Genomic DNA, 26,801 nt, shown 5'->3' with positions numbered 1-26,801 from the left:
AATTACTAAGATGCAAGTGCAAATATACATGAGAATGCTAAGATGGATGACTGGTGTAATTTGATAAAAAATTAATATATTAAAGAAACTGTGAGGGTGGATCATTAAGGCAGAAAGTTACAAGAATTTAAGCTGAGATAGTTTGAACATGTAGAAAGAAGAGTGTGATAGAAACAAAATTTGAAAATTGGAAGCGGTGGGGTTAAGAAAATAGCCAAATTAAGTTGGAAAGATAAGGATCAAAGGACCAGAAAAAAGTAAGAAGTAAATAAGCTTACAATAGAGAGGAATGGTGGAAAAGAAACAGACAGAAACATACTTTGTGTATTATTATGTATTTGTGATGATGGGCTGAGTAATGTTTCACTATAGTTTCCATCGATTTATCCAGATAAATGCTTGTACAGGTTCTTTTTTATCTGTGGAATAACATAACTACTCAAACCTGACATGATCTATATGATGTATTATTATTTACCAGTTCATATTAATATAAAGGGAGCACATATGGGTGACGTAGTAACTATGAAGCCGGTAACACTTTGGAAAAAGTAGTTTTAAAAGAGTAGGAGACTTTCATATTGCTTCAATAGTTCTTGAGATTACTCAAAGGTGAAAATTGTTTCAATTTTCTTTTGTTGAATTCATTAACCACAGAAGCTCTGAAGCTGTACAAATGGAATTTTGTAGTGTATGAAAAATGCCATGCCTGACAGGATTCAAACCTGGGACCCCTGAATGAAAGGTCGAGACACTACCACCCTGTTATACAGATCGGCAAATTTTCCAGTAAAGTAATATTTTTTTATAAACTTCTTATTTTAAATGCTCAGCTATTCCGTTAATATATTTATTTTTTAATCTGTATTTTTTTATTTGAAAGAATATGAAAATTTATTAAACTAGTAAATTTATGGTTATGAAAGGTTTTTAATTTATTTAATTCAGTTAAATTTATTATTTGCCATTTTATTTAAAAGTTATTTAGTTGTATGAAAGTATGTGGTTCTTTTATATATATATATTTTTTTTAAATGGACAGTGTTTTTGATGTGTTTAAGATGTTTGTACAGAAATCAATACATTGGTCCAGCTTTTGTTACCATGGTAACAATCTGCCCTACCCAACCAAGATGGAGCATCATTGTGACTAGTATATTATAATGGTAATCATTTTCTACTTTGTATTTATTACTCTACATAATTGACAAAAAGTGTTTATTATAATTTTAAGACAATTATATATATTTTTTTAAATAAATTTTCATATGTTGAATTCATAACAGTATAATTATAATATTATTTTAATTTGTAGAATTTTTACAATTTTTATTTTATAACATATGCAATTAGTCAACTTTTCTCAATCTAGCCTTGCTTTAAAATAAAATTTATGTAGTTAAAATCTTTTCTGATAAAACAGTTTGTTTTTAAGTGATATTTGTAGTCATATATTACTGTGATATTTATTATATTAATTACTTTAAAAATAAGAAAATTTGTCTTACTTTGATTTAGGCATTTCCTAAAATTTTAAAATCCATGTTATGGAAAAACTTATGTGAAAATTATAAATGGAATAGAAAAAAAAGTATTTTAAAGTATTACTTTTTTAACCTTGTACTACTATCTTGCAATTTAATTTCAACTACTTTTTTCTTTTAATAACTCATTAGTTTTTTATGATTAAGTCTTTAGCAATTCTATTTCATTGAGTAAGTGCAATACCTTGCTGGCTTGTATTGAACCAGGGATCTTCATGATTAATTATATTCCTGACTGTGAAACTGAGGGGGTACCTTAGTCAAATGAATCTATTATTTGCTTCAGTACCTCAAAAATGTTTTTAAAGCTTTACTTTCTGCATCAACATTGTTGTTTTCAGAAGATTCAGTGATTTCATTATTTATCATAAGTGTTCGTTAACTCTTTTCAATAAATGTTAAAAAAAAAAAAAAAGAATAATGCAGCTATTCTTCCAAAGTTGAAATAAGTTGTTTGCTGGTAAACACTATATTAATGAACAAAGACAAAGTCATGTATTTTAAGGGTTATCCGTAACCTTCTAATCAATATATGCAAACAACCAAGGCAGATATCACATGAAAAACACCACTACCAACAAATGTAGTACTTTGTTACCTATATGTAACTTTAAAGTTATCAAATAGTTATAAAAAAAAGTCCATAAATGTTCACAAGCAGTGTTATGAATAAATTAAGAACCGATTGATTGTAAAAGAATCGATACATGGTATGAATCGTCAACTAAACTGGATGTAAAAATTTATCACTTGGAAAATTAACAAAACACATAAAATAATAAAAACAAGCAAAAATTTAAATAAATTAACAATAATGCACATGCACTGTAAGTAATATCTATGCAGTTCCTACCTAAAAGTAAACTATTCACAGTGTATTAAATTTCAGTCAAAAATCTAACAGATTTCAGAAATTTAAAGTGTTTGTCAATCTTAACCATATCTTCACTTTTAACCCTTTGCGCTCGTTTAGTCCCTTTAGCAAAGTGTCTTAGGAGTTGTATGGCCAGTGTGAGTAGTCCCGGAATTTTCTCTACCGGCTTGGATTTTTTTCACAGTACCTCCCAGCTTGTATGGCTACTGGGAGTGGCCGTGACATCTGTATGCTACTTCAATGTAAATATTGTCTTACATTGTTATTCACATCCCTTAGTCACTAGAACCTGGAAAAATATAGGGTTTTTTAGTATGCAGTGACAGAAGTGCTGGTGGGGCAAGGAAATGTACCAAATATATATGTAAACATGCACTGCACAACCTGGATTGTGTATTGGACAATGTTTCAAACAGTACCATACAGCCAAAAGACTCAAAAAATAAAGCACCAAACGAACACTTGTTTTATCAATTTTCTGTTTTTTATTCATTTTTATAATTTTCTGTTTTTTATTCAAATTGTTATTCATGTAATATCATTTTTTTTCTTAAGCCTCATAACAGAAAGCAATTCTAAACTCATTAAGTGTATTTTACTTTGTCAATAAACCAAAACTATTATTATTATTTCAGTTATTTTTTTGTATTAACATTAATATAATATTAACATAACATTATTTATAATATTAACATTATGCTTTTGAGAGGCCTAAAATATTATGCAATACTATGTTTTTTTATTTTAAGATTATAAATAAAAAAGAACCTGTTCAAACAAACATTGTGTTTCTTCTGTAAATGCTCTTTTAATGTCTCCATTTTAGGTAATAGTCGAGAAAATAATTCTGCGCTACTGACAGTGGCCATAACCTGAAAGACATAACCTGAAAGATATTACCTGAAAGAATTATGCATGTGGAACATATTACAAGTTGTTCGAGAATGGCGGTTGGCCACTGACAGTGGCCTTTCGAGCGCAGAGGATTAATATTGTTAAAGTTAAAGTGTTATAATAATTTTTATGGTTTGAACAAATAAAAAAGATTTTTAATAATATTTTATATTTCAACAAATTATTTTATTATTATTGATAAATAATTATCAATCTACATTAGTAATGATTATCTTTTCCTTTTCACTTTAACTCTTAAAGAATAGTTGTTTGTGTAGTTACATATCACTTTCTTTTCAGAAATAGTATGTCATTTCCTTTTTTACAAAAATTTTACCACTTTCCTGGAAATTACTAAAAGATTATTATGAAAATTATTTTTACTGTTTGAAGAATTTCCAGAATTCATTTTAATTAAAATTTATTTTTAATAAACTTAATCAGTTTTTTGCAAACTAAATCAGATAGATTCTTACATCAGAGGTTTTTATTAATTCATATATAAAACACTGAAATAAAAATCCAGTTAAAAGAATAAAAACAAGGGAACCACTAAGTACTACCCAATTGTGATATCATTTTATTCTAAAAACAAAAACAACCATCAAAACTTACAAAAAAAAAAAAAAACATTAATTTATATAGTTTATTGAATTATAATTTTTTAGTTATAGAACATATGTTATAACATAACATTTTTTAGTTATGTATGTATATATATTTATTTATACAAGGATATACACATGGTTTCTTCATGATTATAACGCTCCAAAGTTTGATCCAAGCATCTGGCTGATATTGGAATTAAACTGTTAGAGACCCTTCCTATAATCCTTGCTCCGTGCAACTTCATACTGTTCCCCCACATGAAGAACAAACTAAAATGGGCATTTTATGAGTGATGATGACCTCCTAAAGGCTTGGGATGATGAATGTGCCTAGATCTCTGACAATGACATGACAGGGTTTTTTGAAGGATAGAAAAGTGTATTATGTGTAATGAAAATTATTTTTTTAAATTATAAAAAATAAACATCGTATTGCAAAACTTTTGTAATGCCCTTTTTATATTTCAAACTGTGATTTACATTTATTTCCTGCATTTGAAAATGTTTTATTTTTTATGTACGTAACAAACTTTTGTAAAATTTTATTAAAGGCTTTTATAGTTTGAAACAGCATTCTGTTGCTTGTGTTTCTCAATTGATAATAGCCTCTCTGTTTTTTCGTCTTAAAATAAAAGGTTTGAGAAAAATCACCATATCCCTGCTGTCCATAGAGCCTTACTTTGCACTAGTCTCTTTACATAATTTCTTATTTTTATCAAGATGTAATAATAAATACATATTTTACAGGATTCAAAAGACATTAGCTCAGGTATTTTAGTAATTTCTTTATGTTGTTTCTCCATATTCTTATTTTTTCAAGAAGCAGGTTCTTGTTTTCTTGATTTTTGCAATGTTTTTTAAAGATTACCAGCATTTTTGTTGTCTGTACAAATATGAAATAAAAATTAAACTTAAAAGTTAATAAAGTTTAAAGAAATAAACTAACTTCAAAACTAGAAAAAAATTTTTAAATTCATCTAAATTTGTTCTTACTAAAGTTAGCATCAAATTAAAGGTTAGTAAGTTGTTAGTTATTTTAGAGGTCTAAAAACTGAAATTTAAAAAGTTATTAAATTTTAGTTTTATTAAATCAGTTTTATTATTTTATATATTGTTTTATAATTATAATTATTTTTAATGCTTACCATAAAGCTACTTTTTAACAATTGCAAAGCTCATTTAGTTATAGATTTTCAGTTTATGTAAAAGAATTCTTGAGTGATTTATTATGTTTATAATCATTTAGTGTGGCACTTTTTTTGGAATTTTACTTGTGTTTATGTAGAAATATCTATCTAACTAATGTCATATGTGTAAAATGTATATTTTGTTTTTAGTTGTGTTCCTTAATTTTTAACACTGCATCTTTAATTTTTTATTGCTTGTTTTTATTTTCAGTTTTTAAAATAAATACCATCATGACGCAATCTTTATTGATTCCTCTACTGGCTTGTTTGTGCCTGTGGAGTGTGTTACTGTCACAGTCTTTTTCTGTAGATTCAAAAAATCCAACTTATTACAACATAGGAGGAGTTCTGAGCAATAATGACAGTGAATTCCATTTTCAGGAAACTATTGCAGTAAGAATAATTTATTTAGTGTTTATCTACTTTTAAGTTAAATTTAAGGTCATGGAAAAAATGGGCAATTCCTGTGTGAATGGAACATCCCCTATCTCTTAACACTGTTTTCCCTATGTTTTATTCCTTCTTCCTTGGATTTGTGTCATCAGTTGGTTCATTAATTGTCATGGTTCCATCTGTGGTGTCATGCTGAGAACTTCAAGCAGTAGACAGGGCCTTCTGGTAATCACTTTATTGAGGCTCACTGGGATAGCATTCCTCTATGTCTATGGAACTGTTGAAGTTCTAAGGGGCTGAAACTGAATCAAGAGATTCATACATGTAACTAAGAATTTGAGGCAGTTAAGTTTCTCTCACTCTCTCTCTCTCTCTCTCTCTCTGTGTGTGTGTGTGTGTGTCTGTGTATATATATATATATATATATATATATATGTGTGTGTGTGTGTGTGTGTGTGTATGTACGCACGCGCATGTGTTCTATATAATATGTTCTCATGTTTTATTCCCTTTATTTAATTTTCTATTTCATGCATCATGAAATAAACATTACATCGGTGAGAAAAAATTTAAGATCAAGTGAGAAAATTAAGATTAAGTTTAGGATATAAACCACCAGGTTGGTCTAGTGGTGAATGCGTCTTCCCATCAGTTGATTTGGAAGTCGAGAGTCCTAGTAAAGTGAGTTATTTTTACACGGATTTGAATACTAGATCGTGGATGCTGGTGTTGTTTGGTGGTTGGGTTTCAATTAACCATACATCTCAGGAATGGTTGAACTGAGACTTTACAAGACACTTCATTTACACTCATACATATCATTCTCATTCATCCTCTGAAGTATTATCTGAAAGGGAATTACCGGAGGCTTTTTTTTTTTTTTTTTGTCTTCAGTCATTTGACTGGTTTGATGCAGCTCTCCAAGATTCCCTATCTAGTGCTAGTCGTTTCATTTCAGTATACCCTCTACATCCTACATCGCCAACAATTTGTATTACATACTCCAAACGTGGCCTGCCTACACAATTTTTCCCTTCTACCTGTCCTTCCAATATTAAAGCGACTATTCCAGGATGCCTTAGTATGTGGCCTATAAGTCTGTCTCTTCTCTTAACTATATTTTTCCAAATGCTCCTTTCTTCATCTATTTGCCGCAATACCTCTTCATTTGTCACTTTATCCACCCATCTGATTTTTAACATTCTCCTATAGCACCACATTTCAAAAGCTTCTAATCTTTTCTTCTCAGATACTCCGATTGTCCAAGTTTCACTTCCATATAAAGCGACACTCCAAACATACACTTTCAAAAATCTTTTCTAACCGGAGGCTAAACAGGACAAAGAAAAGAAAGATGAGGATATAAATTTTTTTATCAGTTCAGACTCGTTAAAAGTTTATTTGTAGAAAATGAAGATAAGTTGATGTTGAGGACTTTCTTTTGATATTTGAATTAATTAACAAATCAGCAGGTGCCACTAGACAGTTCATTTCTTTTATAATTATTGTTGTTACGAAACAAGTTGACAGAGATCAGTTCAAGGAAGGAATTGGGATTCACATATTAAGATCATACAAGGTGATTTAAAATCATGAAGGTAATTTACATTACCTTCAAACCCAAAATCACATAAACAACTTTTAATGTCTAAAAAATCTGTACATTTTGCTGATTTATACAGACATTGTTTAGAACTCATATTTTTATAAATATAAATATTAAATAACGTATTAAAATAACCCTTTTGATTGATTGTTACTTAATGAAATGCATTCTATTAAAACTTGTTACCCTATGAATCTTAATAATTTATTTCGTTGTGGTTGTTTTCTTGCTAATTTGTTATCTATTTTTTGTTATTATATAAAATATCTTTGGAATCTAATGAGAATCTAAAAAAAAGAACTTAGAATTTATATTAATGGCAGTTATTGAATATACATGCATATATTTACATATGATAAGCAATCTATAAACCAGTCTTTTAAATCACTATTGCTGTATTATTCTTTTTATTGACCATTTAATTGAAGTTATTTTATTGCTTGAATTGTAATTTCACTAAATGTATGAATTAAAATTTTATGTGTTTATATAAATATGTATTTATGTTAATGTGTATTTATGTTTATTATGTATTTATTTAAATATTATTTGTTTCAGCACCTCAATTTTGATCATCTTATTGTACCAAGAGGCGTAACTTATTATGCCACAGCTATACAAATGGATGCTAATCCCATACGTACAGCACTAAGTGTCTGTAAATACCTAATAGCTCATCGAGTAAGTATTTTAGATTTTTTTTAAGTTGATCAGATAGGACATGATTATCATTTATGCTGCATTTACATTCCTATTCAATGAAAATAATTGTTTATATTAATAAACCAAAGAAGAGTATTAATAAATAAGTTTAAATCGCTTAAGTTGGAAAAAATATGAGTAATAAAAAACAGCAATGAAAGTATAGTTAATGAACAGGTCAAATTTGAACACAATGATTAAACAAAATTTATTAAAAAATTATCAAAATTTGTAATGTATACTTAAAAATATAATTAAATATGTACTAAAACAATGTTTTATTATCTTTTAACTGACTGCAATTGAGTATAGTAGTTTATTACATTTCAATGACTAATACAGTAAACATAATATTTGTAATTTTCGTGTTTGTTTTTCAAAAAAATAAAAAACATTCTGAAGAAATAACAAAACTCGGTAAAAGTACTCAATAAGAAAACAAAAAAAAGCAGTAAATGAGAAAATTCATTTTAAAAAAATAATTAAGGAAGTGGTTTGAATTTGTTATTTAAATAATTGTCTAATCACATTACTGTAACATATAACATTTTGTAATTTTAAAACTATTGCAAGGAAATTTATTAAAAATGTTTGAAGATTTCTAATATAAATAAATTTTTTATTCATATTAGAACATAAATAATATACTTTGATCATATCAGGAATGGGTAGATGTACGACTCTATCGATAAAAAAGGAATTACTCCTAAATTTCTCTGAATGGATCAAGAAAAACTGTGACAAAATCTTGGTCAGAGTAGCATCAAAAATACGCTAACATAAAATAAAAAGTAGATGTGTTTAAAATTTATATAATTATTTAAACTTTAATAATTTTATATAAATAATTATTATTATTTAATTATGTATTTATTTATTTAGAAAAACTTAATGATTTAAAATTTAAACACATGAAATAATGTTTAAGACAAAGATATTAAATAATTAAAATATTATTCACATTAAGAAGGAGTTAATAAAAATTACTTAGTATATTTTATGTAAATGTTGAGCAGTAATATTGTTTTTGTAAAAGAAAATATTTAATTTTATTTTAAATGAATTGGTAGGAAGATTTTTTAAATGTTTTTTTAATTTATTAAAACATGTAATAGAAGCATTATAAGGCTGTTTATGTAAGCTGAAGTATTATGTTGAATAACACAAAAATAGTTAAAATGTTTGATTTGATGGAGGTGGATATTGTTATTTTTTTAGAATAAGTAATCATGTTTAGCGAAAGTTGCATATTCATAAATATAAATAAATCTACTAAACTATCTGACCAAGTAGGCCTAACTGACATATTGAACACTCAAAAAATCTTATAAGTATTAAGATTTTTATATTAATATAATATAGTTCTCACAATTTACCACATATTTAGTGGGAAGCTGTTTATCACATTGTATTACCTATATTTTTGTGTTAACATCATGATAAAACATATTTTAATAGCTACGTAGAACATGCTTTTCTAGACTTAAGAAAAAAAAAAATTGAAATTTTAACTGCTGGTCTCTGTGGTGTGGGTAGTAGCTTCTGGGTCTTTCATCCAGAGGTCTCCCGGGTTCGAATCCCAGTCAAGCATAGCATTTTCACATAGTACAGAAATTGTCATTTCATTTCATTCTCTGAAACAATACCTACCGGTGGTTCTGAGACTAAAAAAAAAACCAAGAGCATAATGAAAAATAAATTTAAAGATGACCAGTCTATTCCATGTATTTAGCATGTTTGAATATATAGCATGAATTTTGACTCTTTTCTCTTTATGTCTCTGTTTCAAATTCTAAAATTACAGATAGTGTATGTTTTAACATAAAAAAAGTCTGTTACTTTAAAAAAACTATGATGCAAAAAAAACAGTGTTCTTTTTGAACATATTTTATAAACCATTGTGACCCAGGTGTTTTTAAATATTCAAAATAAATGCTTTTCAAGTGTTTTGAAAGAATTTTATTAAAATTTTGATTTTAGAATATCCAACAATGGTGCAAATGTGATTTATATGCATGCAATAAACTGTTATAAAAAGTGACCCGATTTTATATTAAACTGATTATTTTAAAATAATTCTGCAGTAAGATAATAATTTATTGAACCAACTTATGTATACTAATTACTGAAAATTTGTTAAAAACAGGTTTATGCAGTAGTGGTGTCACATCCATTAACTGGTGATCTGTCGCCAGCAGCAGTTTCATACACTAGCGGATTTTATCACATTCCTGTTATCGGTATATCATCAAGAGATTCTGCATTTTCAGATAAGGTAAGAATTAAAAATTTTTTTTTTATTTACATATTTTATAACCTATGATAAGAGAGTAAATCTGAAAATTAAAGATGTAAGTTTATGTGTGGTGGTATAAGCTATAGAGTTTTTGTAGAGTTTTAAGTTCCTCTTAAAACTTTTAACTAGAAGAGAGTATTGTAATCAGCTGATTTTTGAAGTCAGAAGTAGCAAGGCTTGTACCAAGTCCTTGTAAAGGCCGTTGCTTTTATTTAGATTTGATAGTTGGATTTCAATTAATCATCTGTCTCAGGAGTGGTTGACCTGAGTCTGTTCCAGATTTAATGTTTACTGGTTCATTTACACTTACATTGCAGCTATGTCAGGTCTGACAAGCTGGTAGCAGTAATTGCATTTGCCTATACACACACTCAGACCTGGCAGTAACTGGAAAACTGGTTGGAAAAAACAAAATTGTATTGTAAATTTATGTGGTCTAATTAAATTACCAAATTTGTCAAAAAATTCAATAGTTTTTTCATTTTAAGGGTAAAATATCAAGATTTTTTTACTTAATATTTCAATATGTTACTGTCATCACCTAAACAGAAAAGGCTTTTTTAAGGAAACTAGTTTATTATTATCAAATGTTGCTTTTACTATTAAAATTTTACCCTAATATCTTTTTATACCTGTAATCTAATAATTCCTATTGTCAGAGGACCTATAATTGTTCTTTAAGTATAGTAGAATAAAATGGTTGGTTGGTGATACAGTTTAATATATTTGTAATATATAAGTATTTATCTTTTATTTTTGAAGGCGTACAGTTTAATTTTGTTAATATTTTTGTTACAGAATATTCATGTATCATTTTTGCGAACAGTTCCTCCATATTCTCATCAAGCAGATGTTTGGGTGGATCTTTTAAAACATTTTGGTTATAAAAAAGTAATTTTTATTCATAGTTCTGATACAGATGGAAGAGCATTATTAGGTCGCTTTCAGACTACATCTCAAAATATTGCTGATGATGTTGATATTAAAGTTGTTGTAAGTATTTTTTTAACTTTTCAAATAATTAAAACCATTTTCTTAAAGTACAATAGAAGTAATAATAATTTTTTTTATTTTTGGGGAAGAGGTGGAAATGCATTTGTGCACAGAGTGCCAGGCTTCCACTGGTAGTCCACCACAACCACCACCAGCAGATTGTTGGCTAAAACCAACTCCCTTTCCTTTCAAGTTGAGTCCTGCTATCCTAGCTTGAGAAGGCTACTACCTAGTTTTCCCTAGTTCAGGACTATCCAGGTTGCACTTCTTGGCTCTGGAATGCCCCTGATCAATCGGCCACACTCTCCCAGCTGCTCAGATCCTGGAGCATAATCGCAACCACATTGTTGGGACTCACTGCTCTGAAATCCGCTTCTAGTGTCCCTCAATCTGCCGCTTACTGGGCAGCAGATTGAGGGACACTAGAAGCAGATCTTGGAGTACTGAGTCCTTGGCATCATGCTCAGGAGCACTAAGTCCTGAGTACTCGGCATCGTCCCGTACCGGGCAATAGAGGCAGTTAGGGGACAGTGATTTCCCTATGGCATGAAGATAAGCACAGAAGTACCTGTGACCATGTGGTCATGTAGTACACCTCTCCATGCTGTCACTCTGTTCACAGTCTGAACAGAGGGATAAGCCTTGCGGTACATCGTTCTCTGGACTCACAGTTCCAGGTCTTGCCAGGCGAGGAATGTGCAATTCTGTTCCTCCCTGGTGACAGTCTCTGCTTTCCCATTGCCTCCTGTAGCCTACCTGATGCTCTGTCGCCACTCGCCAAAAGCACAATGCATATAAAGCTGGCAAGCACCAGAACGGTTGGCTTGGAAATCGTCCGATACACAGAAGTGACTTGCAAGGCAGCAGTGTGTTGCACCAGCATGAACTGCTTCCAGTTTCTCTCAAATCTTAATGCCTAGACCCACACTTCTGCTCCACATAACAGGAAGAATGCACTGTGGACATCAACAGTCGCCATCTGCTGGCTTTGGGTCGTCAACATTCGCCATGAGCCAGCTGAGAGCAGTTACTGCTCTTGTAGCTTTGTCGGCCACTCTCTGTAGCTGCTCAGCAAAGTTGAGTTTCCGGTCAGTCATCATACCGAGGTTCTTTGTGGCTGACACAAAGAACTTGGTCTCGACAGCCTCATCTCCGACCTGCAAGGAGAGAAAGGTATCAACGCACTTCTTCATTAGAACCATCTTTGCTTTCTGTCCTGATGAGGGCTAGGGACAGCCCAAGCTTGTCCAGCCAAGTGCTGATCACATGTGCATTGCTCAGCTAAGCCTTAGTTGGGCATGCTCCACGTCACGGTCTGCAACAAGTTGTGCAACATCATCAGTGTACCCAACCAAGGCTGACTCTTCTGGCATCTCCAGCCTCAGCAAGCTGTTGCAGACAGTGTACAGAGGAGTAATTTACACCCAAAGCTGGCCAAAATTACTTAACTGTTATAATCTAATTTTTTCAGTGGAGTTTGTGTTAAATTGATTTTATCTACTTTAAAACTACCCTGATGTGATGATTCATATTTTAAAAACGTTTTTACAATTTTATATAACAAGTTTTTCTTTTAGATACCAGTATTGTTGTCGTTTTGACTTATTGTTTATTTTTCACAGTAAACTTATTTATTTGATTAGCAGTGCAGATAGACAAGAAAATATTTGATGAAAATAGCAATTATATTTAATTATAAATAATTTTATTTTACTATGAACAAATTATTTATTAATTTTTACTTAAATACTAAACACACATCAAAAAAATATTTATGTAATTATTCATAATAATATAATATTTTAACCTAACAAATAGTTTTTAATAAATTAAATTCCTTTAGCAGTAAATTAAAACATACAACTAAAATATAATGTTTATTAACTTTTTTTCAGTTTTAAAATCTTTGAATGTTTATATTGGTAATTATTGTTTTTATTTGTCACATTAGTACACAATGTTGTTTAGTGTCACATTTATTAGTTTGTAAAAAAGAATAATAAAATTATTACATTTTTTTAGGTTGATTCAGTTATAGAATTTGAGCCTGGTTTAGTGAGTTTCACTGAACAGTTGTCAGAATATAAAAGTGCTCATGCTAGAGTATATCTTATGTATGCTAGGTAAGTATTTACTATTCACTACTAGATTGTTAATTGACACTGATCAACATAAAATTTGGAACTGAAAAGTGAGTAGGTGTTCTATATAGTATTTTATATGCTGAATCTGAATATGTATTCTAAAACAACCCATCACGTAACGTTCTTAAGTTACTAAAACCCCTTAAATTTATTTGTTCCATCAATCGTGGAACAAACAATACAAATAAGTTAGTAAATCTGTACGTTTGCTTATTCACAAATGATTTATATTGTGGTGCATCCTGTAAGCCTATATTTGATACATAACAGTCGAATGATGTCATTTTATGTCTAACCAGACTTGTCAGTGAGTCAAATAATGAGTAATTCAATATGATGAAGTGCTACATTAAACTAACTCAGTAGTTAAAAGGAAAAAAGTATTTGCCTTTTGGCGTACTTGTGATTTGGCAAGAGCCTACTACCTATTCCAATTACTCCAACTTCTGGAAAAGAAATTTTTGGTTCTCCAAAAGACTGATTCAACCGATGAATCCTCAACTTCAATTGATATTATTCCAGAAGAATCAAACACTGAACCTCACCTCATCACACAAGCAGAACTGAGTGACCTAATTCATGGCTTATATTTGTTGAAACATGCAGAACTCCTAGTTCATGTCTTAAACAATGGAATTTATTAAACAAGGATATTAAAATTTCAGTATATAGAAATCAAAACAAAAATTTACTGAAATACTTTAGAAGAACTGGTTTAATTTGTTTCTGCCATGATGTTAAGGGACTAATGTCTGAACTGGACATTGAATATGTTATTTACGGTTGGCGTTTATTTATAGACTCATCAAAAAGAAGCTTAATAAAGGCAGTGTTGTTGCATAACTCGAATAAGTTTTCTTCTATACTGGTAGCACATGCTGTACGAATGAAAGAAACATATGAAAGCTTGTCAAAAATCTTAAAGCTATTCAGTATGATGACCACTTATGACAAATCATTGCTGACCTGAAAGCGATAGGGCTTCTTCTCGGTCTTCAGAGTGACTTTACAAAATATATGTGTTTCTTGTGTTTGTGGGATAGCTGGACTCCAGATGAACACTGCGCAGTTAAAGACTGGCCAAAAAGAAATCAGTTTACCCCAGGAAAGGAAAATGTTGTCAATATTCTCCATGTCAAAGCAGATCGTATTATTTTACCACCTCCACACATAAAATTAGGCCTGATGAAGAATTTTGTAAAACCATTAGATAAAGATAGAGATAACTTTAAATGTTTAGGTGAGGTTTTTTACAATTAAATGAAGCCAAATTAAGAGGGAATATTCAACAAGCCGCAAATAAGAAAATTAATCCTAAAGATTCTAAAGAACTAGCAGCATGGAAGTCATTCAAAGATGTCATTACTGGTTTTCTTGGAAAAAAAAAAGTGTAAACCATGATCGGCTTATAAATGAACTCTTAGTGAACCACAAAAATTTAGGCTGTTATTGAAAATTCATTTTTTTACATTCTCATTTGAAACTTTTCCCTTTAAACTTGGCTGACATCAGCTACGAACAAGGAAGAAGGTTCCACTAAGATATTTTGTAGACAGAACAATGTTATCGAGGCAGATGAGATGAATGTATCTATGATGAGTATCCATTGCTGGATGACAAAAAAAGAAGCCTTACTTGAATGCAAAAGCAAAATAAGAAAAAAAAGAAATTAAGATAAACGTAAATGTCTACAAAATAAAGGTAATAATAAAGGTTATAATTATTATTTTTGTATTCTATTATTTAAGAATTCTCTCAATATTTTAAAGGATCATAACTAAGAAAATGAGGATTCAATATAAAAAATAAGTTCTAATTCACCTACTTTTATCTCAATTGCAATTTTTTTTTTGACCTGTGTAATTTATTAAATTTTATGCTGGTCTATTTTTTAAACATAATTTCATTTTAGGCAGCAAAATTATGCAATCATTATATTATGACATGGTAAACATTTATGAAGCTAGTGTACAATAATTTCTGTAATTAATAACTTTTTTTTAATAACATAAATGATTTAATTTACAGTTTTTTCATAACATTAGATAACATAAATACTTGTCCACACACAAAATCCTGTACATTATTGCTTCATAAATATTTTCCTGGAATGAAAATATTATTAAATAGAAATAAAAGAATTATCTCTCCTCCTTTATATTTACAATCATAAATGTGTATGTGCACATGAATACCTCTTATTGCTTTATTTTATGTGTGTATGTGCGCATGCATGCATGAGTCCACAGACACATACATTCTTTTTAACATGTATGCTTGCGCACACAGATACACGCACACAAAATCATGAAAGCAGTCAGTTTAGTTCTAAGTGTGATTCTATTACAAATAGAAGTGTAACTGAAATTTTTTATACTTTTTTGGTTCTCAAAACAACTTTTAGTGTCCAATTATAAATACTGAAAACACTTTTAACAATTTTGTTAAACTGAATAGTGGGTTAATTAGCAAAATAAAAATTCTCACTGGAAGTTTTACAGAAAAATATAATACTCAAACTCAGAATTTTACTTTCTACTCCCTCATTCCACTTCTTCACAACCTTCCTCTTTTCCTTCTTTGTAATGGTTTCCATTTTTCAACATTTCTTGTGCAGTCTTTCTTTCTTTCCCCATTTTGCACATGTGCCCATTCTCTGGTTATTGTTCTAATGATGCATGTATTCTCATTTTTTTAAATATTTTTGTTATTTATGCAGCCATTAGAGTTCTCTGGCAGCACTTTCTCCATAACATTATGTCTGTTGCCACAATTCTCTGTTTCAGTTTCTTATTGAGTATCCAGATTTCTTCCCTATATGTAATAGTACTCTATCAAAATTGTAAACATATATCTTTTTGAAATTTTGTAGTTCAAAATTACAGAATGAAGTTGCCCGATAAAAAATATCTACTCAGATTCAGTGTGACTGCCAAGATAACTAAATTCATTACTTTTATTAATGAATGTTTTACTTAGTTTTATTATATTATATTAGTTAATTGAAAATAATAATTTTTATACATTATTTTAGTAAGGCAGATGCAGAAGTAATATTCCGCGATGCAAGTTTATTAAATATGACTGATGAAGGATATATATGGATTGTTACTGAACAGGCTCTTGAAGCTGAAAATGTTCCTGTTGGTGTGCTAGGATTGAAACTTGTTCATGCCACTAATGAAAAAGCACATATCAAAGACAGCATGTTAGTATTTCATATCAACTGTTTTATTTGTATTTGTAATGATTACAGATCTGTAGTAATAATAACGTAAATTTAAAAAAAGAAAGTAATTAATAGTATTTTGTTTTAAATTTATTATTTAATTTTGGTGTTCTTTTATATTATGTTCTTTAATCAGATATCAGTTTTATAATCACATAACCTTCTAGCTACTGTATTCTTATTTTGTCCAGTTTACTGCTAACTTACCAACAGAACACATTTTCACTATCCAGTAAATCAGAAAAACATGCTTTACCAGAAATGGGTGAAATCCTCAAATGAATATTAAAAAAATGTTTTGGAACTTGTTCTTTTAAGGGAATTATGCAATTTTTTTTTATGTTTGTTATAATTTTTATCTTTAGTTGTTTTTTTTTTTTTTTTTACTATTACTTTATTTAAATTCAACTTGGAATTTTTAATAACATTATGTCGTTAAGCTATTTTATATGGATTACTATTTTTTTTTTTTGGATTGTTGTTGCTTCACCAAATAAACTAAACATAATATCCTAACATAATAAATTCACTTTGTAACCTACTTTAAAGTGTATTCTATTAGCTATGTTAATTGAGTTTTTCACAATTTTAGTCATTCTACTTAAATAATTGATTAACTTACTTAAATTACTGATTAAACAAGCAAAAATGTAATCCATACCAAATAATGTAAAATTAAAAAAAAATCGTAATAACTAAGTCTTCCTCTTTCTGTAGTAAATAAACAATTACAAAATGTTTCTGTAGCTGTTTTACATTTTATATAATTTATTAATATATCTATTGGAAGTTGTTATATACAAACATAAAAATTAATCATAGAATCTGTTTTTTTTTTTTAAGTTAGGTGAGTATGCTAAAATATATCTTCATTATATATTGCTGTGCTCATTGTATGTTGGAATTATTTTTAATAAGTTTATTCTTTAATCCCTCATGAAAATTCAAAGATTATGTATGAGTATGTGTGAATGCTGTGGTCTTGGACACATTTCATAAATATTAAAGATATTTTGAACATGTTTTGTAGAAGAGTATGATGTAATATTACTACTGTATTTTTCAAAGTTGAAAATTGGAAATTAGGGTTGGGTTGGGTTTGCCTGAAACATAGTCACCAGACTACAAATACATATTATCTCTTTTACTCTTTCATTCTCTCACATTGAGAGTAGCATGCACAAAAACTACAAACAAGTAAGTAGCAAACTTACAAAAACTTCTAAGTGTGACAAATATTAATTGTGGTTTATTGTTGAGATACAGATAATACCTATGGAGATTTAAAATTTAACACAGAACTTTGAAAAATATACAATTTAAAAACAAAATTAAAGCACAATTAGGTGTAGGCTAACACTAATAAAGTTTGGTGCTAATTTCAAAACTCATTATTTGCTACATTATATTTTTAAGCGAAATTTGTTGTTATGCAGATTAAGTACTGCAATAGAACTTGATAAATAAATTTTAATGAACTGTCATTTTAAAATTAGATAAGGAAATTTTTGGTAACATTGCACAAATATTCCACTCTATTCAGTTTATTTGTATTCAAGTAAATTTGGGAAACAATATTTAAACTTTTGTATATTTGTATCGATAAAAAATTATTTCTTATAAATATTATTGTTTTTTTTTTTTTTTTTTAGATCAACTTATGATACGTTCTTAACATTCACACGTAATAACCTATTTAAGTTTAGTTTACTTACTGTTTGCAAAGTCACCATTTAATCATCTTTGTTCTAATTACCTAAATGCTGGTATGTTCTTGTTGTATGTTTTCAGATATGTTCTTGCATCAGCTTTGAGAGATATGAATCAAACCGAAACTATTACTGAAGCTCCAAAAGATTGTGATAACTCTGGATCTGTTTGGGATACTGGCAAACTACTCTTTCAGTATGTAAAATGTTCTTATGTATTATTTCTACTATTATTTCACACTTAACGATATTTTTTGTTTTGTAGATGTTTATGCAGTAACAAATTGAATTACTTGGATGTGACATTGAAGTAAATAAATATTTTTACAAAGGAATTAGAGTGAAGTATTGGTAATGTGAATTATTAGTAAAATTATAAACTATGAAATTTTATTGTAACAGTCTAAACTAAATTTATTTAATATAATATTTCAAAAAAGTCATCTCATAATACTTTCTGTACCAGTTTTTCAATCATCAATGACTGATACTGCTGTTATAAATAGTCCTCATTTTAATAATACCACGTAGTATAAAAATCACTGTTCAAATCTTATGCACTTTTTTCACCATATTCTAAAAATATATTACTTTTTGACTCAAAAATTAACAAAAATTAATGTAGTATTAACAGCTGTTCAGCACTAGTCACTTAGGATGCCTACAAAAGTGATAAAATGCTATGATGTTAGTTTTAAAAACATTATATTTAATAAGGTTAGTTTCAGTTTGTAATTAAAATCTGGTAGTCTTACAGTAATTTTCATTGCTGACCATCATTTATAAGAATTAACACAGATTATATCAATTGTTATATCAATCTGGTATATTTTAATTTCAGTTTTATTACACTGATGATGATACTATAATTTAAACAATTAAGTGCATTATAAAGTTTATTGACTATAAAGTACATAATAACTTCTGTTTTAAATAATTGTATAAATGTTTAAGTATGAATTAATCATTAAATTAAAGTGCTGAATTGATCCTTAGCAGTCACTCTGGTTGATTATCGAACCAGTACAAGTACAAGTAGGGGAAGATCCTGTTTTTGGAAGTCACCCGAGACTTTATTTCCTCACCTAAAACAGAAAAATTAGTGGTTGAGATACCAATTAGGTATCAAAAATGTAGTAGTTCTGAACTGAAGATGACAATGCTTGTGGAATTTATAAGTGTTTTGTCCTTCCAAGTGGTAGTTATATGGCTTTGTAAATTCTTTTAATTTTATATTTATCTTAAGCTCTTCATACTGGTGTCTGGATAGTCTTTCCATCTAATTCTGTTTTCCATCCTAATTCTGTACAATAGAATGCTGGATATTTTGCAGTATTATGAATTTACATTGCCTTTTAGTTTGTAAGTTTTATTTATTTCTCTATTTTTGTATGTAATTAAATAAATCCTTTTAAGAAAAAATGTAAGTTCTGGATGACAGCAACTTAATTAATCTAATAATTTTATATTTACTATTTTAGATATATACGGAAGCAAGTACTAATAAAAGGAGATACTGGAAAAGTTGCATTTGATGATAACGGTGACAGAATTTACGCTGAATATGATGTTATTAATGTGCAAGATCCAGGGAAACTATCAGTAGTTGGACAGTATCTTTACAACTCTGTGAGTTACATTTTATTCATAATTAGGTTGTTATCATGTATTCATGTCGTTTGTTTTTTCTTATTTATTAGATTTTTAGTCCTTAATTTATTACATACAATTTATCTGCATGCATTAACTGTATACATTAAGTTTTATATTGTTTTCTTTGGCATTTTCACATTTTTTCCAGTGTTCATAAAGGTTTTGGAAGATTTTTTAGAACACATAATTTGAAGTGCTCTTCAGTTGCTTCGTTGTAATGATGATAACTATTATCAGTGTTCTTCTATCACTTTCCTTTTAGAGTTGATTTCAGGTGAAGATGTCAGTAAAAATGAACTGGTCTCAAATTAGGAGAGTACAAGGAATGCTTCAGAGTTGTTAAATTGCATCTGCCTTAAAAGATATTCTTAACATTTTGGAATAATGCATTAAATTGCATTTTCAGATATTTGTGGAGAATGCTATAAATTCTTATTGATATTACAACTTTTTGTGCTGTTTTAACAGACTTTTTTTTAATAATTCTTAACAGGTCAATATTTTTGTCACTTTGTTACATAGACCAGGTGCCCACTGTTAATATCTATTTGACCGTGCACTTTTCAAAGTAACAGTAATATCTCTTGGGTAATTTATTTAAGCAAAACATAGAATTTTTCATTTATATTTTGTTCAATGGATTTTTACAGCTGTTGCTGTTGTTGGAGAGGAAACAAAAATGTGACAACCTATGAAAAAATAATTTCCTCATAGTTTTTATTTCAAATAGAATTAACTAATTCCAGGAAAATGTTGAAGTTATCTTGTATATTTAACCAAAATATATGTATTATATTTCTGTGAATGTAAATTAATTTTTTTTTTTATGTATAGGAATTAAATAAAATGAAACTACATTTAGAAAAAGAGAATATTGTTTGGCCTGGAAGGCCAGAAAAAATGCCACCAGGTATTGAAATTCCAAAACATATAAAAGTATTAACAATTGAAGAGAAACCTTTTGTTTATGTTAGAGAATTACGTGATGAAGATGAAGAATGTATGCCAGATGAAATTCCTTGTCCGCATTTTAATACTACACCCAAAGAAGGTAAAAATATAAATATATATATGTAGTTAATATATGATTTATTTCATGGTTGTATAAAATTTCCTTGTTACACTATTTTTTTTTTTTTTTTTGTTCTTGAAACTAATTTAAATATTATTATTATATGTATAATGATTTGTAAAATCCTTATTGTGACACTCAATTTGTTTGTCTGTCTATATTCTTAAGATTTAGGTGAATTGCTTAATCTTGAAATTGGGCAATCAAATGTTACTATTTAGTTTTTATTCAAAACAATATTCAGTTTAAAAAAGTATTTTCTTTAAATAAACAATTTAAAAAAATTTAAAACTTTCTTTTTGGAAGTATTATATTTATTTATTAAAAAATATTTTTTCAGCTTTGGTAGCATGCATATTATGAATGTACCACTCTTTTATTGTTATTTTCATTTAAAGGCTACCAGAGGTAAAAATACATTGTCTTTGTTAAATCAAATAATTCTCCCTTTCTTTTTCAATACAATCAACTTTAACATTTTTAAAAGATAAGATTTTAAAGACTATTAAACTTGTTTAATTGTTTTATTTTATTTTTTGGAAATGTAATGGCATTTTGTTTTAGAAATTTAATCAGTAAATATTAAATAGTTTGAATTTGAAATTTCAATTTATTAGATAGGAAGGAAGTTAATATGATAAATATAAGAAATATGTAAAATAGGTAATTGGGTGAGAGATTAACTTGATAATTAATTTTTCATTGTGTTTTCATCCATAAATTACTAATTTTATTTATGATTTTTTTCATTATATTGACATATGAATTCTGTCATAATCTTCCAACTTATTAGATTTTTTTTTTTTTTTATAATAAATTTTCTCTCTATTGAGCAGAGAGTATATAAGAGATAGTAGAGTATATAGAGTATATCTCATTGAAAGGGGTTGCTGCTTTACACTGTCAAAATAAATAACTAATTGTCTTGTAAATAAATAATTTGTTGCTTTACACTATGATTTCAGTTTCAGTCTTTATTATGCCTAATTACATATATGAGATACAATTGGCACTAGTCATCATTGCTTTCTCTGAATGTAGTGATGCTTATTAAGTAGATAATCCCTGCAGTAAACAGATAAATTATACCTCTTACTTCTTGGGCTGAATTTTGGTAGCTTGGCACACCAAAATATTTATGCATGTTCAGCATAGTGAAGAAAATTATTTTACTTCTCACTATCGTAGTAGAAATAGCATAGGATGCTTGTTATTATTTGGCTGTTGGTTTCATGAGAAACTATAACAATATGCTTTATATCAGGTCATTTACCACAATTAGGTTATGGTTTTAAATATACATTTATTATAAATTATAAAAATTTTTTGTATCTTTTAAAATAATTTTTCAGCCTTCTGTGTAAAATATTAATTATTTTCTTTCAGATATAAGGTTGTTCTGTTGTAAAGGATATTGTATGGATTTGTTAAGAGAATTGGCTAGAACAATTAACTTTACTTACAATGTTTCTTTATCGCCTGATGGACAATTTGGCAGTTACGTTATTAAAGATAATTCTGCTTCTGGTATGTTGTTTTCTCACTGTCATAAATTTTAGCAATTACTAAACATATTTTTTCAAATGTAAGTTTTTTGATTCGTAACTGTTCAGCTAATAAAAAAATTGTATTTATATAATATATATTTATTACATTTAATATTTATTTATTATAAAGACCTAGTTTTAACTCATTATTAACCACATTTTACACATTATTTAATAAATCTGGACTTGTTGATTCATTATCTTTTATAGTTGCTCATGCCTTTGTTTCATCGGGTCTTTTTTTTTTAATTGGAATTATTTATAAGTTTAAACCTAAATATCAGAAATTATTAAAAAATAAGATGAAGTATGTTATACATTCACAGAATGTGTGAAGCAGTTGTGAGTTTATTGTTTTATTTACTTGATATTAGCTCATTTTTAACTTACACTCAGAATGTTATGGATAATTTTTTTTCTAATCTAGAAATCAGTTTTCAAATGTTTTAATCAAGAGTTTATTCTGATTTTGAACAGAAATTAATATGAGGGAAATTTTGTAAGTAGAAGACCAAGTGATGTAGCGTAATTGAAAGTCATAGTTATAAATGTGTCATTACGTGATAGCTCAATCCAAACTTTAAACTGATTAAAATCAGTTTGAAGTTGTTTGGTAGCAGATGCATGCATCTGCAGTTTGATTTTAAAATGGCAGCTGTGCTTCAGGAATATACATTGAGTAGGTGTTGTTTATTTTTTTGCGAAAAAGGCCTTCCTGCAAAGTTATTCATGAGGAAATTTTTCTTGCTTACAATAAGTGTTTGTCATATTAAGCAGCACAAAACTGGGTTAATAAATTTCCTCAAGGAGGTGATTGATAGTTCAGTTAAAAAAGTGATTCTTCTAGGCAATCAGTTTGTATATCAATTGCAGGGGGAAGTACTGACAAAGATGATGCAATCAGCAGGCCTCCATTGTCTTAATGATAATATGCTGACCTTTGAGGCCAGAGAGCACACCTCATTCTTGGATCTTGCGATCCTGCATGGGAGATGGGATCACGTCCTTTGCGACTACAGGTGTTACCTGATGGTGTGGCCAGTGACCACTATGCCACACTTCTAGAGATCTGTGATCCGTCTTCAGGTTGGCAGACCGTGGGGCCTCCTCTGAGGTTAACAAATCAACAGGTTGATGAGGTAGTCAGAAACATGACAAATAGGATTAGAGAAGGGATTTACCTCACACCGCAGACCCTTCAAGACATTATTAAACAAGAAATCGCACTTATCCCGACTGTAGCCGCAGGCTTAGGCCTGTATATTGGCGGACGCATTGCCCAGATGCATTGGGACCTGCAGAGATCTAGAAGGATAAAGCAGAGGCTTAGGCGAAGAGGTGGTGAAGTATATGAGGTGGCTACACGTCAATACAGTGACTGTAGGCACGCTGTTAAATATGTGATTAAAATTACAAAATGGCAGCAATGGGGTGAACTCTGTAATTACCTGGATAGTGATCCATGAGGGCAGGTGTACCAGATTGTTGTGAAATGATTTGGGAGATGCCTGCCCATTCTCGTGAGGAGCAGGTGGCTGGAGAGGCATCCAGGCTGTTTCCATGTCCTGAGCAGAGAATTACAGACATCATCAAATTTGAAAGAATAAGGTTTACCCTGGCTGAGCTGACATCAGCTGTTCTCATGTTGGGGAACTAGGAGCCCCAGTCCAGACGGGGTACTGGCCTTCATATTAAAAGGCCTAATGTGACACATTCCTTGGGAGATGATAAACCAATGTCTGGAGAATGGTGAGTTCCCTGGCATTTGGAAGGAATCCCATCTGATCCTCCTTCCAAAAACTGCAAGAGATGATTTGGCAGTTGAGTATTGTCCACTCAGTCTACTGAACAACCTGGGGAAGGCAATGGAAAGGATGTTGGCATCCCGGACAGTGGAAGAGCTGAATGCGGGCGCTCAAATTAGCAAAGATCAGTTTGGGTTCTGGAGGGACCATTCTACAGTTCAGGCAGTGTTGAAGGTGATTAGCCTCAAGGGTCAAGAGTGGACTTGGAGGACTAGAGGCATGGCTCTACTTATCCTCTTAGATGTATGCAGTGCCTTCAAGCCTTTGCCCTGGAACATGATCACGGCAGCCTCAGACAAAAAGGCATTAGTGGTTATCTCCAAAAGTCGGTGTGAGAATCTCAGATTTAGATGGGTTACGGTGGATACACAGTAGGGGAGTCTGAAATTTCAAATTTCAATTTGAAATTTCAGTTCGTCCGCACTTGCGCGGATGAGTGGCGGTGATTATGCACGGAAAATCCGGATCCCTCCTTGCCCAAAGGCACCTCTCAGGATCTCACAATGCTTAACTGTGGGGACCAGCCCTGGGTGGGGAGGATTGGTGAGAAAGAAGGTTTAATCAGTAGGGTGCAGGTGCACATACACAACTTGCAGAACTGTAAATGGTATTCCTTTGATTTATCAATAACAAAAAAAAAAAAATTGTTCAAGCTGCAGGCAAAGTGCTTAAACTTCATGCCTTCAGCAGAAAGTTCTGTCAGTATTAAATGTCTGAAGTCAGAATGAATCAAAAAGAATCTATGGCTGAACTTCGCTATCAGTACACTTGTTAGTGTCTCAATATGATGACTCATTAATGATGAGGATGTTGAACATGAGGAGGTGGTTGGCATGAAACAACAGCCTAAATACTTTTATACATTAGTTTTTGGTTACATAAAATGAAGAGATAAGTATATCAACTTTGATTTTTGGAGATTATGTTGAAAAATAAAATCTTTCTCAAATAAGTATTACAGTAAGTACTTTTTTTGATAGTTATATATAAATTATCTGCTGAAATTCTTCTTTAGAATGATTTAAAACTGTTCTCTTGTTAACATTTTTGTTTTTAATGCACCTTTTCTGAGAATCATTATCTTTGTTTAGAGATTGGAGATTTTAAACAACTTTCATTTGATAGATACATTGGCTTTTATTGGACACTATGCAATTAGTTTTAATGTGTACATATCAATTGAAAAATGAAAATTAAATATTATTTTAAATATATGAGTATTTCATTGTTTTATATTTACTGAATTACTTTTTTATATTTTACAGTCGGTGGCAAAAAAGAGTGGACAGGTTTAATTGGTGAGCTTGTAGGTGATAGGGCTGATATGATTGTAGCACCACTTACAATTAATCCAGAAAGAGCTGAATTTATTGAATTTAGTAAACCATTTAAATACCAAGGAATTACTATCTTGGAAAAAAAGGTATCATGTAAATGTGTACATTATACTAAATTTAAGAATGTATCTGCCTTGTCAAACAACCAACCATACTGGCAAAATAATTTTCTTTTTGACATTAATAAAAATGTTCATTTATCTATGTTGTAATTCTAAAAGAGATAGAAAGATATTTAAATATTAGTGAAGAAAATTAAATGTGAAAGTGGTTATTTATTCTTTTCTTTTTAAACATCATATTTCAAGCTTTCAAACCTCTTAATATTATTATTTCACTTATCAATCCAGTAATGGCATTATGTACGTAAAACAAAAAATTAAGTAACTTAAGACATATAATGTGCAGTTTATAATCCATCTATTTATCCCTTCTTTTCTTAAATGCCAACTTCATTATGTCCTGAGACCTCAAAGTAGACCAGAACTTCTGCAAACCCCAGGGTCCTAGGAACTCCAGAAAGTTCTGTATTTATTTTATAAGAATAAAAATTTATAGCTTATTAATCTTTATTAATGAAAATCAAATTAGTTTCTTTATCAAGAAATTTTGAAAGAAGGATGTTATATATGAAGTATTTTAGAGAGTAAGCCATTTTCCAAAGAGAATTTCAGTCATACACTGTCACTTTTACTATTGTTTGTCAGAGTTTTTTTCTTTTTTTACTGGGAGGCTTCTCTATTTTGCATCTGTAATACCTCAAACATCTTATAAAAAAAGTTTGATGGATTCTTTACACAAATCTTTACATTTATTTTTCTGTTTTAACTGGGGTCCCTTTGTGTCATGTTTTTTTCATTGATTACCCATTGAATATTATAGTATGTATAATATTTTGTAAATTTTATATTTTCTCTGGTTGCTAACTTTTTGATATGGTTTTTTTGAACAGATACCTAATTTAGTAATTTATACTACAGCAATACATAATTTTTTTACCTTATTTTTGTTTTTGTGCAACAATAACCTTTCTTTAGATTGTTTTTCTAAAAGAAACCTCTTAAATTGTAATTGTTACTAATCTCTTTATAAATCATATTAATTGTACATCCAATTTGTTTTATTCACACTTAGGAGCTGCATAGCATTTTATACAGTTCTATCGTTACTACTATTATTATTATTATTAGCTCAACTAATGTAACATA

At 29.5% G+C, this 26,801-nt stretch overlaps 1 protein-coding gene across 1 annotated transcript in view; it reads left to right on the top strand.

The window, feature by feature from the left end:
• Positions 1-5,351: 5,351 nt before the first annotated feature.
• Nmdar1 (glutamate ionotropic receptor NMDA type subunit 1) overlaps positions 5,352-26,801 on the top strand; it is a 52,179-nt gene continuing 30,729 nt past the window's right edge. The window contains exons 1-11 of the mRNA XM_075370628.1: positions 5,352-5,500; positions 7,665-7,787; positions 9,955-10,083; positions 10,903-11,097; positions 13,120-13,220; positions 16,276-16,449; positions 18,262-18,375; positions 19,661-19,808; positions 20,667-20,883; positions 22,291-22,431; positions 25,522-25,679. Coding sequence (XP_075226743.1) covers positions 7,728-7,787; positions 9,955-10,083; positions 10,903-11,097; positions 13,120-13,220; positions 16,276-16,449; positions 18,262-18,375; positions 19,661-19,808; positions 20,667-20,883; positions 22,291-22,431; positions 25,522-25,679 — 1,437 coding nt within the window. The 5' untranslated portion in view covers positions 5,352-5,500; positions 7,665-7,727. The remainder of the gene's footprint in view (positions 5,501-7,664; positions 7,788-9,954; positions 10,084-10,902; positions 11,098-13,119; positions 13,221-16,275; positions 16,450-18,261; positions 18,376-19,660; positions 19,809-20,666; positions 20,884-22,290; positions 22,432-25,521; positions 25,680-26,801) is intronic.

The sequence above is a fragment of the Lycorma delicatula genome, chromosome 7 (genome assembly GCF_047948215.1).
Source record: "Lycorma delicatula isolate Av1 chromosome 7, ASM4794821v1, whole genome shotgun sequence".
In the NCBI taxonomy this organism is placed as follows: domain Eukaryota; kingdom Metazoa; phylum Arthropoda; class Insecta; order Hemiptera; family Fulgoridae; genus Lycorma; species Lycorma delicatula.
This window is presented reverse-complemented; position numbering and strand designations above follow the sequence as displayed.